Source organism: Rattus norvegicus, chromosome 2 (assembly GCF_021556685.1).
Source record: "Rattus norvegicus strain SHRSP/BbbUtx chromosome 2, alternate assembly SHRSP_T2T, whole genome shotgun sequence".
In the NCBI taxonomy this organism is placed as follows: domain Eukaryota; kingdom Metazoa; phylum Chordata; class Mammalia; order Rodentia; family Muridae; genus Rattus; species Rattus norvegicus.
In genome coordinates this window covers 55,051,207-55,067,750 of record NC_141535.1, presented here as the reverse complement: position 1 = coordinate 55,067,750, position 16,544 = coordinate 55,051,207, and the positions used below count along the sequence as shown (strand labels likewise).

At 44.0% G+C, this 16,544-nt stretch overlaps 1 protein-coding gene across 1 annotated transcript in view; it reads right to left on the bottom strand.

Moving 5' to 3' along the window:
• Oxct1 (3-oxoacid CoA transferase 1) overlaps positions 1-16,544 on the bottom strand; it is a 134,748-nt gene that overhangs the window by 15,709 nt on the left and 102,495 nt on the right. Inside the window, 2 exon segments of the mRNA NM_001127580.1 lie at positions 3,093-3,194; positions 8,901-8,981. Of these exon segments, the coding sequence (NP_001121052.1) occupies positions 3,093-3,194; positions 8,901-8,981 (183 nt within the window).

Sequence of the window (16,544 nt, the reverse complement as noted above, 5' to 3'; positions counted from 1 at the left end):
AGAACTCAAGAAGTTAGACCGCAGGGAGACAAATAGCCCTATTAAAAAATGGGGTTCAGAGCTAAACAAAGAATTCACAGCTGAGGAATGCCGAATGGCTGAGAAACACCTAAAGAAATGTTCAACATCTTTAGTCATAAGGGAAATGCAAATCAAAACAACCCTGAGATTTCACCTCACACCAGTGAGAATGGCTAAGATCAAAAACTCAGGGGACAACAGATGCTGGCGAGGATGTGGAGGAAGAGGAACACTCCTCCATTGTTGGTGGGATTGCAAACTGGTACAACCATTCTGGAAATCAGTCTGGAGGATCCTCAGAAAATTGGACATTGAACTGCCTGAGGATCCAGCTATACCTCTCTTGGGCATATACCCAAAAGATGCCCCAACATATAAAAGAGACACGTGCTCCACTATGTTCATTGCAGCCTTATTTATAATAGCCAGAAGCTGGAAAGAACCCAGATGCCCTTCAACAGAGGAATGGATACAGAAAATGTGGTACATCTACACAATGGAATATTACTCAGCTATCAAAAACAACGAGTTTATGAAATTCGTAGGCAAATGGTTGGAACTGGAAAACATCATCCTGAGTGAGCTAACCCAATCACAGAAAGACATACATGGTATGCACTCATTGATAAGTGGCTATTAGCCCAAATGCTTGAATTACCCTAGATGCCTAGAACAAATGAAACTCAAGACGGATGATCAAAATGTGAATGCTTCACTCCTTCTTTAAAAGGGGAACAAGAATACCCTTGGCAGGGAAGAGAGAGGCAGAGATTAAAACAGAGACTGAAGGAACACCCATTCAGAGTTTGCCCCACATGTGGCCCATACATATACAGCCACCCAATTAGACAAGATGGATGAAGCAAAGCAGTGCAGACCGACAGGAGCCAGATGTAGATCGCTCCTGAGAGACACAGCCAGAATACAGCAAATACAGAGGCGAATGCCAGCAGCATACCACTGAACTGAGAATAGGACCCCCGTTGAAGGAATCAGAGAAAGAACTGGAAGAGCTTGAAGGGGCTCGAGACCCCATATGTACAACAATGCCAAGCAACCAGAGCTTCCAGGGACTAAACCACTACCCAAAGACTATACATGGACTGACCCTGGACTCTGACCTCATAGGTAGCAATGAATATCCTAGTAAGAGCACCAGTGGAAGGGGAAGCCCTGGGTCCTGCTAAGACTGAACCCCCAGTGAACTAGACTGGTGGGGGGAGGGCGGCAATGGGGGTAGGGTTGCGAGGGGAACACCCATCAGGAAGGGGAGGGGGGAGGGGGATGTTTGCCTGGTTACCGGGAAAGGGAATAACACTCGAAATGTATATAAGAAATACTCAAGTTACTAAAAAAAAAAAAAATGAATTCTTGGATTCTGTGGCAACACACACGGCAGTGGAAGTCACCGCTTTAGATGAGACATGGGAGCAGGCACATGAAAACGAGCGCTGCGTGATCTCACTTGCACGGAGACTGGAAAACAGTATGACGTCAGAGTGGGAGTGGAATCCTGGTTCCCCAAGGCTGGGCGTGAGAATGTGTGCTGTGCTGCTGGGCAGTGGTGACTGCCTAGGTATAACAGCGATGTGTGATATGCGTCACACTGCTGGAGAGGATTTTAAATGTTTCCATCACTGATGCTTTAGTACATAGGAACATCTATCTTGACTTGAACACAACACATATACATATTAAAACATCAAAACGTAAACCAATTTCATATCGGTTTCATAAATGCAAACAGAGGGGATTATACTGGGATATCAGAAGGGCTGAAATTTTCAAATCTATACAGAAATGACAAGTAGTCCCTCCCCCCATGGGTCTCTAATGAAAACAGTGAGGCTTTCTGAATTACCCACATAAATAGCTAATACCTCAATAATGAGGGTCTTATGCTGGGCATTCTTTTGCAGCAGAAACTGAAATTTCTGCAGATCTCTGAAGGTGTTACCTGTCAGAGGTTTCCTGTTCCGCACAGGCACAAAGCAAAACAAAGGAGCCTATTAGGAAACCGTTTGCTTGTTTCACTGGAGTAAAAAGTCCTAAATAGTTCAAGAATAAATAAATTCCCTTTCTTTCCCCTGAGATTATGAGAAAGCTAATTAAAAACGCGCTTTTCAAGCAAGGTATTACTGGGAGACTGCTTTTTTCCAAAGGGAAATTCAGAAAAGGTTAATAAACAAAAGGCCTTGGAACAGTACCAAGAGGTGGTTACTATGTACATAATGAATTATACAACAAAGTTGGTTCAAGGAAATTCGTTATGCATTTGTAGGAACAGGCCAAGCCTGCGTGCTCAGGAAGTTAAGTATGACATCTATGGTCGGCGCATCAAACACTTTTTGTTAAATGAGTTTCTCTAATTTCTTCTCAGTGTGTTTTATTGTAATTAGTAAATGAGTTCTGTCCTACACTTTCAGACATATACATCCCTTTTACCTTTGGTTAACTTTAAGTTAATTACATCTATCTGTCAACCCTAACAGAAGGTGACTAGTGATTTATAATAAACACTTTTATACACACACAATAAATGAATACATTTTTTTAAAGCAGACATAAGTAAGTGTGACTAAGGGAATTTTAATAGGGACTCTCCTTGTATATTTACTAGATTTCCAAGTCTGAGTTTTCTGTGCGCTATTATTTACCTGCAGGTAGGACGAAACAGGTTTGCTCTTGTTACATTCTAGTATCTCTAATATTAGAATAAAAACCACAGAACTGAGCCAAGGAGAGGGTCACTGTCAGACAAGTGTAAGGACAAGGAAGCCTCCTTTCTCCACAAGTGTCAAACATCAGGATTGGCCACATCTGACAAATAGAGAACTTCCATAACTTCACACAAAGCAGGTGTCCTCTGTCCTCTCTAGCTCTTTGGTGTGTTGTCATGTTCTGTCACATTACTGACGGCCCTGGCCTGAGTCACGCACGCACGCAGCTTCCCCTTCTGCTCCTGCTCAGATCAGCTCCTTAATTGCGCAGAAATGAATGGTTGGTGCCTTTAACCATTTGTCCACCCAGCCTGAGGTCCCGTGCAAGACGCTGCCCACAGAAGCACTTACTGCAAAGTCACAGCCTGTGCTCTTCCTGATGTCATCAACAGTCAGGCCTTCCCAAAGCTCGATCAATGTCAACCCGTTTTTCTTGTCCACGTCAAACACACCCTGTAGGAAAGTCAAGAAAATGACAACCATTTCCATCATGAAAAAATATCATAGGGGTGATATAGGTTTTTAAGTTCCTAGGACAGAGAGAGGATCCAGGGCCAGAAACAGAAATCCAGGCAATGGAAAAAAGAATGTCTGTTATGACTACTATAAACAATACCAAGTCCTTCATCAGCCATTTTTCTTGGCTACAGTTGGCTTCTTCTAGTACTGTATTCCATTTTTTAAGCTGTCTTCCATTTGTGAAGTCATTAGATGAAATGCCAGAGAGGCAACCAATGAAAGGGAGAGGGACAGGAATGAACAAAGTGGGAACGAGGCAGGGGGATAGCAGGGAAGAGACAGGATGGGGATGAAGGGAAAACGATGCTGAGTAAACAACAGAAGACACTGTAGTACCCAAGTGTACTTATGAAATGAAAGCCCAGCCAGCTCCTCTAAGTGGCTGTTAAAGTGCTCCCTGGTAAAGGTCTCCGACCTTGACATTCCCATGGAAACACGTGGGTCCCAAGAGGAGAGCATGAGAACCCACGCTTATGCCTTTCTCTAGCAAATCGAATGGCAGTGCTGGTGCCTAAGGCAAACAGGGAATGCCAACCCCAGCCTGAACAACCCACCTAGCATCGTGGTCACGCCACCACCTTGTGATGGTTCCACCACAGTATGCTTGACTTTAGACGAGGTCTACAAAGCACTCAATATAGCTTTATACTTGGGAATTCTTCAGAAGTCTTCTCAGATATTTGCTGGGCTCTGCTTAGTTTTGGGACATAGGGTCACTTGCCTCGGGAAGACTGTATTGATAAGCTGTAACTGAGACCCTCAAACCCTGTTCTATGGGTCTCTGTGCAGCTTTCATAGGGAGTCTCCTTTCTCAGACTTAAAGGTTATATCTCCCAGGTTTTCTACAGTGGATATAACATAAATTTACCCTTTTTTTTTTTGTAGCCTTCAATCTTTATTTTCAACTATCTTTGAAGTCATGTTTAAATACATGGTTACTGAGAAGGCGCCACACTGAGGGAAAAGCACTGGCTTTGAGCTCGCCTGTCACAGAGCTCTGCTGCACAACAGCTAAGCAGCCTGGGGAAACTGTGGTGTGGGAGCACAGAAACCCCCTCCCCCTTCCTCGGGCTGTGGTACAGGGGGCTGTGGTACAGGGGGCTGTGGTACAGGAGCATACAGGACAGTGACACGTTCTCTGGACTACACCTGGGACAGATGTGTTGTTATTACTTAGCAGATTGACTAAGCCAATTCAAAGGCCTGAAAAAATTAGTCTCCAGTCTGTTAGCATTTTCTTTCAGAAGTCTCACAGGATGAAAGATGCCTACTTTCTTTGTTTGCTTGATAAGTTAGTTGCTTTTCCTGAAACAATGATTGAAATTTAAGAGCAAATACTACAGCAAACTTCTATTTGCACACTTGCATTCTTAACCTCTGAGCCAGCTCTCCGGTCAACACTTCCGTTCTCAAAAACAACAAAACCTTCCTTGTTGTTGTTGGTTTTTTTTTTTTTTCCAGCAGAAGTGTGTGCTCTATGAGTGGGGAAAATGTTAATTTTGGGACTGTTTATATATTCTATTAGCTGCCTTTATAATGATAAAAACTTTTTAAATGGGTATTTTTCTTTTGTAGAAAGTCTGTCTAGAGCACCATTAAAACTGATCTGCTGCTTTTTCATGCATCATAACTGATGTGTTTACAAAAAGATAAAGAGAAGGGGGATATGTTCTATGGGGGTGTGGTGAGGTATGGGGGAAGGGGGTGCCTCTGAGGGCCCATGCTGAGACATCCCTTCCCCTGAGGGAGCAGCCACAGGACAGTATAGTATAGAATAGTTTATTCAGGGCATGGGAAGGGGAGTTAAGAGGGTAGTAGGAGCAAAGAGAGAGAGAGAGAGAGAGAGAGAGAGAGAGAGACAGAGAGAGACAGAGAGAGAGACAGAGAGAGACAGAGAGAGGGGGGGATAGGGAAGAAGAGTAGAGGCAGACTATGGTGAAGAGAGAGGGAGGAGGGAGGGAGTGGGAAGGGGAAGGAACAGGAGGGGGTGGGAAGGCAAGAGCAAGAGAGAACAAGAGAGCAAGAGAGTGAGGAGGGGGGCAAGCAGCCCCTTTTATAGTGTCAAGCATACCTGGCGAACACACCTGGCTGTTGCCAGGTAACTGTGGGACAGAGCTTAGACAGAATGCTAACAATAAACAACTATAAATTTATAAAAATAAAGGAAAAATGACCAAAAAACCCCTGGATTATGTTATTAAGAAGAGATACAGACATGCTTTCAGAAAAAGATAATTGTGGTGTCATTAATGTGGGGCTTCAGGATTAAGGGAGGTGAGATTACAAACTGGCTGCATGATTTAAAAAGAAAACCCTTTTTATTAACACTATCATCATGCTCTAACTAACTCCCAGATTATACAGAAGGCCAGCCATCTATAGACTTTAAAAAGATGGAAACTTGAATTATTTGGGAAGAGTTTTAGTAGTCTTAGGGGCAAACAAAACCTTGATACAAAACAGAGAGTGAAAACCTAAAAGCTAAATTGTTAACTGCTAATCAAAAATGATACTGAAACTACCCTGTCTTACAGGTAAGTAAGCTAATTACTTTATTACCACCATAAGGGCTACATTATGGATCGGAGGGTTGATTACAGGCAGGTGCTGATAGGGACACTATCTATTATAACTGATCCACAGGACAGGAAACAATTACAATTGCTTTCCAAGGGCAGCCTAAGGGAATCCTCCTGGGAAGGAATTATGGGATGGTGCATGATATGCATCCTCAAATCCTCCACAGAGCACCCTCCCCTGCACGACTCACGGAGGTAAGCACGCAGCCCATCCCTGAGACGCCAGACACACTAGCCTAGCTGTCCTGACTTTCTTTCCTTCCCACAGTGTCATTCATACTTCATGTTCTGACTGTGGCCATCTGTGGCCATTTGCTAAGGTCTCTCGGTAGCTTATAACAGTTCCGACTTCTCCTCTGAACCCTAGATCTGAATCTCCCTTTGTCTTTTTCAGACTCTCAGGAATATGAAATTGAAGGTGTCCAATTGAAGGTGACAGAAGGAACAGTGGGCCCAGAAAACAAGATCTGAGGTCCAAGAGAGGTCCAAGCTCATCATGTGTGCCGCCAACCAGACTCTGTTCTTCTAATGCACCCTTCTGCCAGAGAGCTAAAAAGGAAACCCCTTTCTGCCTCCCACTTCTTCCCTCTTCTTCCCTCTTCTTTCCTGCCTCACACTGCTCTTCCCCTCCCTCCTGTCCTGAGCTTTGCCAGGATACAGTAAGTCAGACATTCTCCTTCTCTAAAAAAAATATAGAAATTACCTGTCTTTCCAGTGGTGCCCTACTCATAAGATTAGGCTGAATTCCAACCATTGAACTGAGAACGGAGTCCCCAATGGAGGAGTTGGAGAAGGGGCTGAAGGAGCTGAAGGGCTTTGAAACCCCATAAGAACAACAACAGTATCAACCAACCAGAGCTCCCAGGGACTAAATCGCCATCCTAAGAGTACATAGGGATCAACCCATGGCTCCAAGTGCATATGCAGCAGAGGATGGCCTTGTTGGGCACCAATGGGAGGAGAGGCCCTTGGTCCTGTCAAAGCTCAATACTCCAGTGTAGGGGAGTGCCCGGGAGGGGAGATGAGAGGGAGTGGGTGGGTGGATGGGGGGAGCACCCTTATAGAAGCTTGCTGAGGCAGGAGAGTTTTAAGTCAGAAAGACTTGACAGAAAAAGTGTAACTTGGGCGATGCTGTGTATGATGCTGTGTATGATGCCGCCGAGTAGCAGTTCTTTTTTTTTTTTTTTTTTTTTTTTTTGGTTCTTTTTTTCGGAGCTGGGGACCGAACCCAGGACCTTGCGCTTCCTAGGTAAGCGCTCTACCACTGAGCTAAATCCCCAGCCCCCGAGTAGCAGTTCTTGGTACTGCTGCTGGGCTGCCATGTGGGATGACATCTGGTGTGCTGTGCCTTGTCTATGGAGTTCCTTACTCCCCTGGGTGCCTGCTGCCTAATCCCATGGAATGTGTCCTGTGAGGGACATCTGTAACCACCACCTCTCCCTTCCTTCCCTCCCCCTTCTCCCTCCCTCACCTCCCCCTCCCCCCTCCTCCTTCTTTCTGTAAGGCATTGCTAGACAGTGTGGTTCTGAGAAGGTTCTCCAAAGAAAGGTTTATTGAGTGGAAGAATGGAAAAAGGAAGTAAAAAAGGTGCTCGGAATGTCATTAAACTTTATCACCCATAAATAGTACATAAGGAAACACAAGTATCAAATGGAAAATGCTAGGGATGAATGATGGGGATGATGGGCCACTGTGAGGAGGAAAGCACTGGCCACTAAGAGGGTGGCAAGCCCCACTGTGATGCAGGTGTAGCTAGGCTTAAAGGAGGGGTGGAATACAAGAGAGCAGAGTGTGGCATAGGAGGCTGTGTAGGTAGCAGACCTGGGAAGCCAGGGGCAGGGCAGGCAAGGGCAGGGGAGGAGTGGAGAGAGCCTTACTCAGGGATAAAGGAAGCTCAGGTTTGGGAAGACCATTGCTAGAAAACCCCTGGTTAAGGCTACCACCATACTAAAGAAATCAGGATTGAGAATGGCCCTGTCCTCACTACAAAGCAAAGGATCATCTCAACAAGTTCTACCCACAGTTTAGAGGAGACTCAAGAAATAACAGTGGCTGATACACTTGCTCTTCTGCCCTTGTGTGCCATGATGCACATTCATGGAATTCCATACAGTCTCAGGAATGCAGGACCAGAGGGAAGCTTCCTTGAAAATGCAGCTTCTGGGAAGTGCTGTCTACTTAACCCATGGCAGAGTGTACTTTAGAGTGTTCCTGTCGTGGCTCTCTAGAAGGCTGGGGAGCCAGATGCTGTGAGACACTGCCATACAGCTCTGGTTAAAAGAAGAGAGGCACCGCTGAGAAGTGGGGAAAACTCAGACAAGCAGTTCTGCCCCGTGTCTTCTAGAAAACCACTTTTCCAGAGGACTCATGGGAACCATGACATTCCCACACTGTCCGTTTAAATCCGAGAAAGAAATCTGGCTGTGGACAGCATCCCTAAATACTTCTCTAACATGAGCAGTCTTTTACTGTACAATTGGCCAAAACTGTCCATTTAGGAAACAAAATACAGAGGCCTGGAAGTGACAGATGTGTTCTGGAGTCCACTTCATAAGAAGGTCGGAAACCATGCTAAGTATGTGTGTCTGGGCCCACTGTGGGTCCATGCCACAACTCACACCCAAGTGACTCAACTGTGGGTGAATTTTCCTAGAAAAAAAATCCAACCTTTTATCCTTGTTGTTTGGGCAGACAAGAAAGAAAATAAGAAAAAACAAGTGCACTCTGAAATTTACATTCATCGCCCATCCTGATGCCTTAAGAATTCAGATTTAAGGATTAATCTAAGTCCTCTCTGATTACAGCGTAGTGGGAGAACTACCCGGGATAAGAGTTCCGGTGCGTGAGAGTAATTGCAGAGAACTACACATGAGCAAGTCTGCATTTAGAAACACTCATTTCCCCATCCCTTCGTTCCACAGACTCTCGGAACCTCAAGGCTACTGATGCGATATAGTTTCAGACGGTGACTTTTAAAAAGCCCCAGACGTGTCTCCCAGTGAAATAAGGGAGGGAGGGGGTGGTTGATGTGCATGGAGGCAAAGAGAAGAGCGGTCCTTACCTTTTCTGTAATGATGCGGTTGACGCACTGCTTTCCTGTCAGTGGTAGTGTACACTTCTCCATGATTTTATGCGCATTCCCCTGTTTTAAAGGACAAAGAGAAAAAACATTAACAACACTATTTAGGGGAGTAATTCCTTAGAATTGGTCTATGACTGTAGAAAAATCAGAAGCTGTCAGAGACATCAACTTTTAAAGAGGCTATTTCCAAACCTTTGTCAAGCTCTCTTCTCTCAGCTATCACTCCTAGAATGACTTAGTGAGGACCCTGATAAGTTACCAAACGCTCAGCTTATGAGATTTACCAGGAAAACACTGCTCCACCTATAAGTACCCTCAAGCCTCATAACCTGAAGCACCTGATGTGTGGTTCCAGTATAATATCCCCTCATTATTCTCTTCCAAAGAATGGTCCTCTTAATAAATCTGTAGTTGTTTGCCAAGAGTAAGAAGGACACATACAAAGCAAGCATGCGACCTAACCTTCCTCTCCTAAAACAGACTTAATTCTGTTCATTAAACACACACACACACACACACACACACACACACACACACACACACACACGCACAGAAAACAGCAATGCCTTGTTTCCTTTGTCAATGGGAAAACACATCAATTCTATATTTTTGTGTGTGTGTCTCCTACATCTAAAGCAGTATATTTAGCATGATATTAATTCCTCGATACGAACTTTAGAGATTATCTACTTGTGGTATATGAACACCTAATTTTCTTACCAGTCCCACTTGCAGTCCCAAAGTCCCCATCATCCTTTTCAGTCCTCCCAGGCAAGGCCTGTCATGATTTGTTGTTATTTTCAGCCACTGGAATTGATTTTTTTTTCTTTCCTAATGACCACGCAAAATAGACCACTGCGGGGCCAAGTGACTCCGCATACTGTACTCACTTTCTCTTGTGCTTATTGTTTTCTTTTCCCTTGAGATTGTCTGAGCTTTACTTTGAAAATACATAACCTGTCTTAAATGAGCTTTTTCTTTTCCAATTTCTTTTAACCACAGTTTCCTTTCTGCCAACAGAAAACGGAAGGGGGCGATTATGAGTGGAAACCAGGTTTTACCCATTAACTCCCTTCCTGAGCTCCTTCCTGACCCCAGTGTAGAAGTGGCTTCTTAGAGGTTTCCTTGGAGCCCAGCTGTAGGCGACATCGGCTCTGACCTTCCGGTTATGATTAAACTCCTATTTAACTTCAGAGCACTAAGAGCATAGATGAAAGGGTAGCCGCCTTTGAGGCTGTAGGCTAGCCTAGTGCACTGTGGGTCTTGCCTTAAAAACGGTAAAATGCTTCTTCCTTCTTGTGGATCTAAACACACCAAATACAATGGACGTCACCACCATCCCTTGCCTGTTTAGCTTTCTTAAACATCCACCCATGAATTAGATGAGATGTCTCCCCAGACTGGTGTCAAACCATGTACATGGGCAGAGACAATGCATTTCACACAACTCAAACTAATTGTGATTTTACTCCTCACAGTAACTCCTCAACTTTGCCATGGACCTATAGTTAAGAAGGCTTTGATATGTGTAAGTCAGTGCAAGGCATAAAAGGTATTCTACAATTTCTGAATGGATAGATGGACAATGTATGAATAAATGGATGGATAGACAGATGTACGAATAAATGAATGAAAGGGAATAGGAATAAAAATGGAAGACTATTATGAATCTTGGATGGGTTGTTTTTTTTTAAGACAAAGGATTACCTTAACTTAGTCAAAACTAGTGTCGACTACATGTTAAGTAGCTAGATATTACACCTTCAAAACCGAGTTGTTTCACCCTGAGATTTCACCTCACACCAGTGAGAATGGCTAAGATCAAAAACTCAGGTGACAGCAGATGCTGGTGAGGATGCGGAGAAAGAGGAACACTCCTCCATTGTTGGTTGGATTGCAGACTGGTAAAACCATTCTGGAAATCAGTCTGGAGGTTCCTCAGAAAATTGGACATTGAACTGCCTAAGGATCCAGCTACACCTCTTTTGGGCATATACCCAAAAGATGCCCCAACATATAAAAAAGACACGTGCTCCACTATGTTCATCGCAGCCTTATTTATAATAGCCAGAAGCTGGAAAGAACCCAGATGCCCTTCAACAGAGGAATGGATACAGAAAATGTGGTACATCTACACAATGGAATATTACTCAGCTATCAAAAACAACGGCTTTATGAAATTCGTAGGCAAATGGTTGGAACTGGAAAATATCATCCTGAGTGAGCTAACCCAATCACAGAAAGACATACATGGTATGCACTCATTGATAAGTGGCTATTAGCCCAAATGCTTGAATTACCCTAGATGCCTAGAACAAATGAAACTCAAGACAGATGATCAAAATGTGAATGTTTCACGCCTTCTTTAAAAGGGGAACAAGAATACCCTTGGCAGGGAAGAGAGAGGCAGAGATTAAAACAGAGACTGAAGTAACACCCATTCAGAGCCTGCCCCACATGTGGCCCATACATATACAGCCACCCAATTAGACAAGATGGATGAAGCAAAGAAGTGCAGACCGACAGGAGCCGGATGTAGATCGCTCCTGAGAGACACAGCCAGAATACAGGAAACACAGAGGCGAATGCCAGCAGCAAACCACTAAACTGAGAATAGAACCCCCGTTGAAGGAATCAGAGAAAGAACTGGAAGAGCTTGAAGGGGCTCGAGACCCCATATGTACAACAATGCCAAGCAACCAGAGCTTCCAGGGACTAAGCCACTACCTAAAGACTATACATGGACTGACCCTGGACTCTGACCTCATAGGTAGCAATGAATATCCTAGTAAGAGCACCAGTGGAAGGGGAAGCCCTGGGTCCTGCTAAGACTGAACCCCCAGTGAACTAGACTGGTGGGGGGAGGGCGGCAATGGGGGTAGGGTTGGGAGGGGAACACCCATAAGGAAGAGGAGGGGGGAGGGGGATGTTTGCCCGGAAACCGGGAAAGGGAATAACACTCGAAATGTATATAAGAAATACTCAAGTTAATAAAAAAAAAAAAAAAAAAAAAACGAGTTGTTTCTAGATCTAGCTTGCTCTATAAGGAAAGCTGCAGATATAGAATGAAATTCTCATCTTCTCTTCTCATCTACTGTCACCTTCCTTGTGAGATTTCAAATTCTGCATGTCACGGAAGCTAAATTTAACAGCTGAAATTAATGATGAACATTGAACTTCTATAGTTGTCAGGCTCTCTTACATCTAATATAGCTCAAATAAGACATGTCACAATGAATTCCAAGTCTGACTTCTAATGAAGTGAGTAGTCTGTAGGCCTCGGAGGAACACTTCCTGCAGGGAGCTCTCACTTTGTTCTCGTTATTTGAAAAGGAGCTGCATTGGGTGTGAAGGCAGCCACGTGGATTTTAATGAACAAGCAGCCCCATTTTAGGAGGAATGATGAATGTCGACTGACAACACTAATGGAGCCCTACCAACACAGACCTTTTAGAAACCATTTTTTGCATAAATAATATAGCATAGGTAGGGAAGGTGTAGACACCTCACCAAGGAACTTTTCTACAAAACCTGGTCCTTCTCACACTATCCGTGCAAGACCTGTGTGTTCATACTTGGCTGTGTCACTTTATAGTATTATTAGATTTAAATTAAACGCAGCATCCAACACTTAGTATAAATAACTGTTAACTGCCATTGTTTATACAACCTATAATTAAAATTCAGGTAACCTGCTGTCTTAGTCAGGGTTTGTATTCTGCACAAAACGTCATGATCAAGAAGCACGTTGGGGAGGAAAGGGTTTATTCAGCTTACACTTCCATATTGCTGTTCATCACCAAAGGAAGTCAGGACAGGAACTCACACAGGGCCGGAACTTGGAGGCAGGAGCTGATGCAGAGGCCATGGAGGGGTGTTACTTACTGGCTTGCTTCCCCTGGATTGCTCAGATTGCTCTCTTATAGAACCCAGAACTACCAGCCCAGGGATGGTACCCCCCCCCCACCATGGGCTGGGCTCTCCTGCCCTTGATCACTAATTGAGAAAATGCTTTACAGCTGGATCTCATGGAGGCATTTCCTCAAGGGAGGCTCCTTTCTCTTTGATAGCTCCAGCTTCTGTCAACTTGACACACAAAACCAGCCAGTACACCTACCAATAAATTCTTTATGAAGTTCTAAGTCCCTACATGAAGTCTGACATAGAAATAAGCAAAGAATGGGCTAAATTAATTTCCTCAGAACACCAGAATTAATGAAAACACAGTACATATTTGGAGACAAACCAGAAGGCTCACCTAGGAAACCAGCACTTGTATTTGTACAGTTAAAACAATGTAGCTAGGTGATTCCATTCACATTTAGCTCCAAGACACAGCAGAGATCAAGAGCAAAAATAAAATGCGCCCAGATGATAAGCATCAGCATTGCAGCGCAACAACAGGTTGGCTCTCAAGACAAACGTGATTGACTCCCACTTTTGCACTTTCCTGAGCGTGCTGAGCTGAGCCTCACAGTATAGCATGACAGCTGCATTCATCAGTGATTCACAGAGCAGGAAGGATTGCTGATTTTGAACTTTTAAAAATAAATTCTAATAAGCACTGTCGGTACAGTATGGCAGCATCAAAAACACTACATGAGTCCAAAGACTAGTACTCTAAATTAATTAAATTAATGGAGAGCTGGAGGCATTTATTTGGACCTTTAAATTCTCTGGATTGTAATCCTCTGTTGCCTTGATCTACTTCCCTGATCATGGTATTAAACAAAACATTGAAGGTACACTGAGGGGTTGAACTGCGGTTTAAAAACCAAAAACAGGAGGAACAGGATCAGATAATGGCGGTGGGTGGGCACAGAGCACAAAGAGAATGAATGGAAATAAGCAGTCTTGCGGGGAGGGTGAGAGGTGGGTGTACCCTCTAGAGAGTACTGGAGACCTGGGAGATGAGACATTCTCAGGACTCATTGGGGGTGACCTTAGCCAAAATGCCTAATAATGGAGAGTGGGACCTCTAGAAGATTCTACCTCCAGTAGATAGACAAGGCCTCAAGAGGAAGAACTAAGTCACTAACCCACAGTCAAAATTTCTGACCCAGAATTGTTACTGTCTAAAAGATCTACAGGGACAAAAATAGAGAAGAGAGTGAAGGAAAGGTGATACAATGACTGGCCCAACTTGGGATCTATCTCATTGGGGTACACCAAGGCCTGATACCATTACTGATGTTATAATGTGATTACAGACAGGAGCCTGGCATGGCTGTCCTCTGAGAGGCTGTACCAGCAGCTGACTAAGACAGAGGCAGATACTTACATTCAACCACTGAACTGAATTTGGGGACCCCTATGGTTGAATTAGGGGAAGGACTGAAGAAGCTGAAGGGGAGAGCGACCCCATAGGAAGACCAGCAGAGTCAACTAAGCCAAGGAAGCTCCCAAAGACTGAGCCACCAACCGGAGGCATACAACGGCCAGACTGAGGCCCCTGGCACATGTCTAGCAGAGGTCTGCTTGGTCTGGTCTCAGTGGGAGAGGATGAGTTTAATCCTCTAGAGAACTGAGGCTTCAGGGAAAGGGGTGGCCCGTTGTGGGGAGCACCCTTCCAGAGGCAAGGGGGAAGAGAAATGGGATGAGGACTGTGGGGCTGGGGACTGAGCAGGGGCCAATGATTAAAATATAAATAAATAAAATAAATTTTCAAAAGGAGGGGTTTGGGGGTTCACCTTGATCACTCTGCCTCTTTGTCATCTTCCTTCTCCAGAAGCCAGCTCAGAGAAACAGAAGCTTGAGTACAAAGTGTAGGAGTTAAAATGTCTTGAGTCGGGTGAGCAGTGCAAGACTACAGACCCAATGCTTTAGGAAGCTGAAGCAGGAGGATCATTGGAGCAAGGAATTCAGCACTGACCTGAACAATTCAGTAAGACTCAAAAACAAAAAAATAGTTTAAGGGATCCTGATATCACCAGGACTAATTCCTAAACCCTATTGCGTCCATCTGTTTCCCTGACATCTTTCTCCCCTTCGAGACCTCGGGTATCTCACAATTTTTTTTTCAATGACTTGTGCCTCAGAACTTTCTAGAATTTGCTTCCTTGAGAGGTCTTTAATTCTTTAGATCTATACATGAAACCCTAGAACTACATTTTTTTTCAGTAATGAACAACCCTAGCTAAATGATAATATCTCTTGCTACCATAGCAGTATATTTCAGGGCATCAAAATGAACCTAATCTCATGTAACCAACTCATTTTTTACACATTAAAAGAATGTTTTAGGAATGGGTTGTTCCCATGTCACCAGGTACTGGGGAAATGCACCAAATCACAACCTCTTACCTCAGAGTCAAATGGCCATGCCCTTTCTAGTTGTCAAAAGAGTGTCTCCAGGATACCTTACACAGTATCCACTCCAGTGTCCCAAGGGCACCTCCATGGCCATGGCCCTCTTTGATGCTCTGTGCGTCCTTCCCCCATTACTCATGTTAGGATGTTCATCTCCTATCAATTCCTAACAGCTTCAGAGCTTGCTCAAGGTTTAGAGAATTCATCTCTGCATCTACAAGTATGAGAAGAACACTAAGTATATCAAAATGGCCAACACGCTTTTGGTACTGCAATGTGGTTCAGAGACTTCTGACTGACTTGGAGCTGTAAAATACCATGTGACTAAGTACCTGTGGGCTAACTGGGGCATCTTTCTAGCTCTCAGAAAGACACTTCCACAGTTGCAGTGTCTCGGAGCTCCACAGAAGTTCATCTAAGGAAAGGACTTGAAAGGAAATCACAAGATTTGGGTGGGAAGAGGGCAAAGGGGAGGAGCAAAGACACACCAGGCCTGCAGTGTGAGACACAGAACATCAGAAGGAGGAAATGAAATGGGTTTTTGCCTCTTCCTCTGGTCCCTTCCTAATCGTCAAAGCTTGTTCTAAGCTACCAGATGCTGAACTCTGTAAGAGAATATTTAATCAGTAGTACAAAGAAGCCAATATCAGGTCTCTCTTTAGTCTTTCTACAGAATCACAGAAGCCTGCTTGTCTACATGCCCAGTGCCTTCTCCCTGACCACCCTCGCCATAATGGTGAAAACAAGTGAACTATTTTCTACATACGTGTACACTTCACTGTGGAATGCTGTACATGTTACCAACTAAGTGACTGTCAGGTTACTAGGATGACTAAGGTAGGGCATAACAAAAATGGATTGGCTAAACAAAGAAAATCAGGTGCACCGAGTACCGGGCCAGGATAAGCTTGCTCTCACTGAGAAATTCCAGCCTTTCTGTGTATCTACTCAGTAGATCCTACGAGCTCTCATGGAGCGCTAGTAGAGATAGCCTGTGGGCACAGAGATGTTTTGCTATTTCTGAATTTTGTTACTCCTAGGCATTATGTCTATGCAACTCATTTAATCCCAGGTTTAATACAAGGTTTAATCCCAGTCCTTTAAATAGCTGCTATGACAAACTGTTTCGGATAATTAAGTAATGCAAGTTAACAGTCAATCAATCAAATTCATAGTCATGTTGGATTTTCACAAAAATATACATGCTGAGTAGTACAGATAATAGGTAGCTGGAGACGGGCAATGTTTGCTTGTTCAGATAGATATGCTATAAACAGATAGATGGTCTTCAAAAGCATCAAAGATCCACAGGAT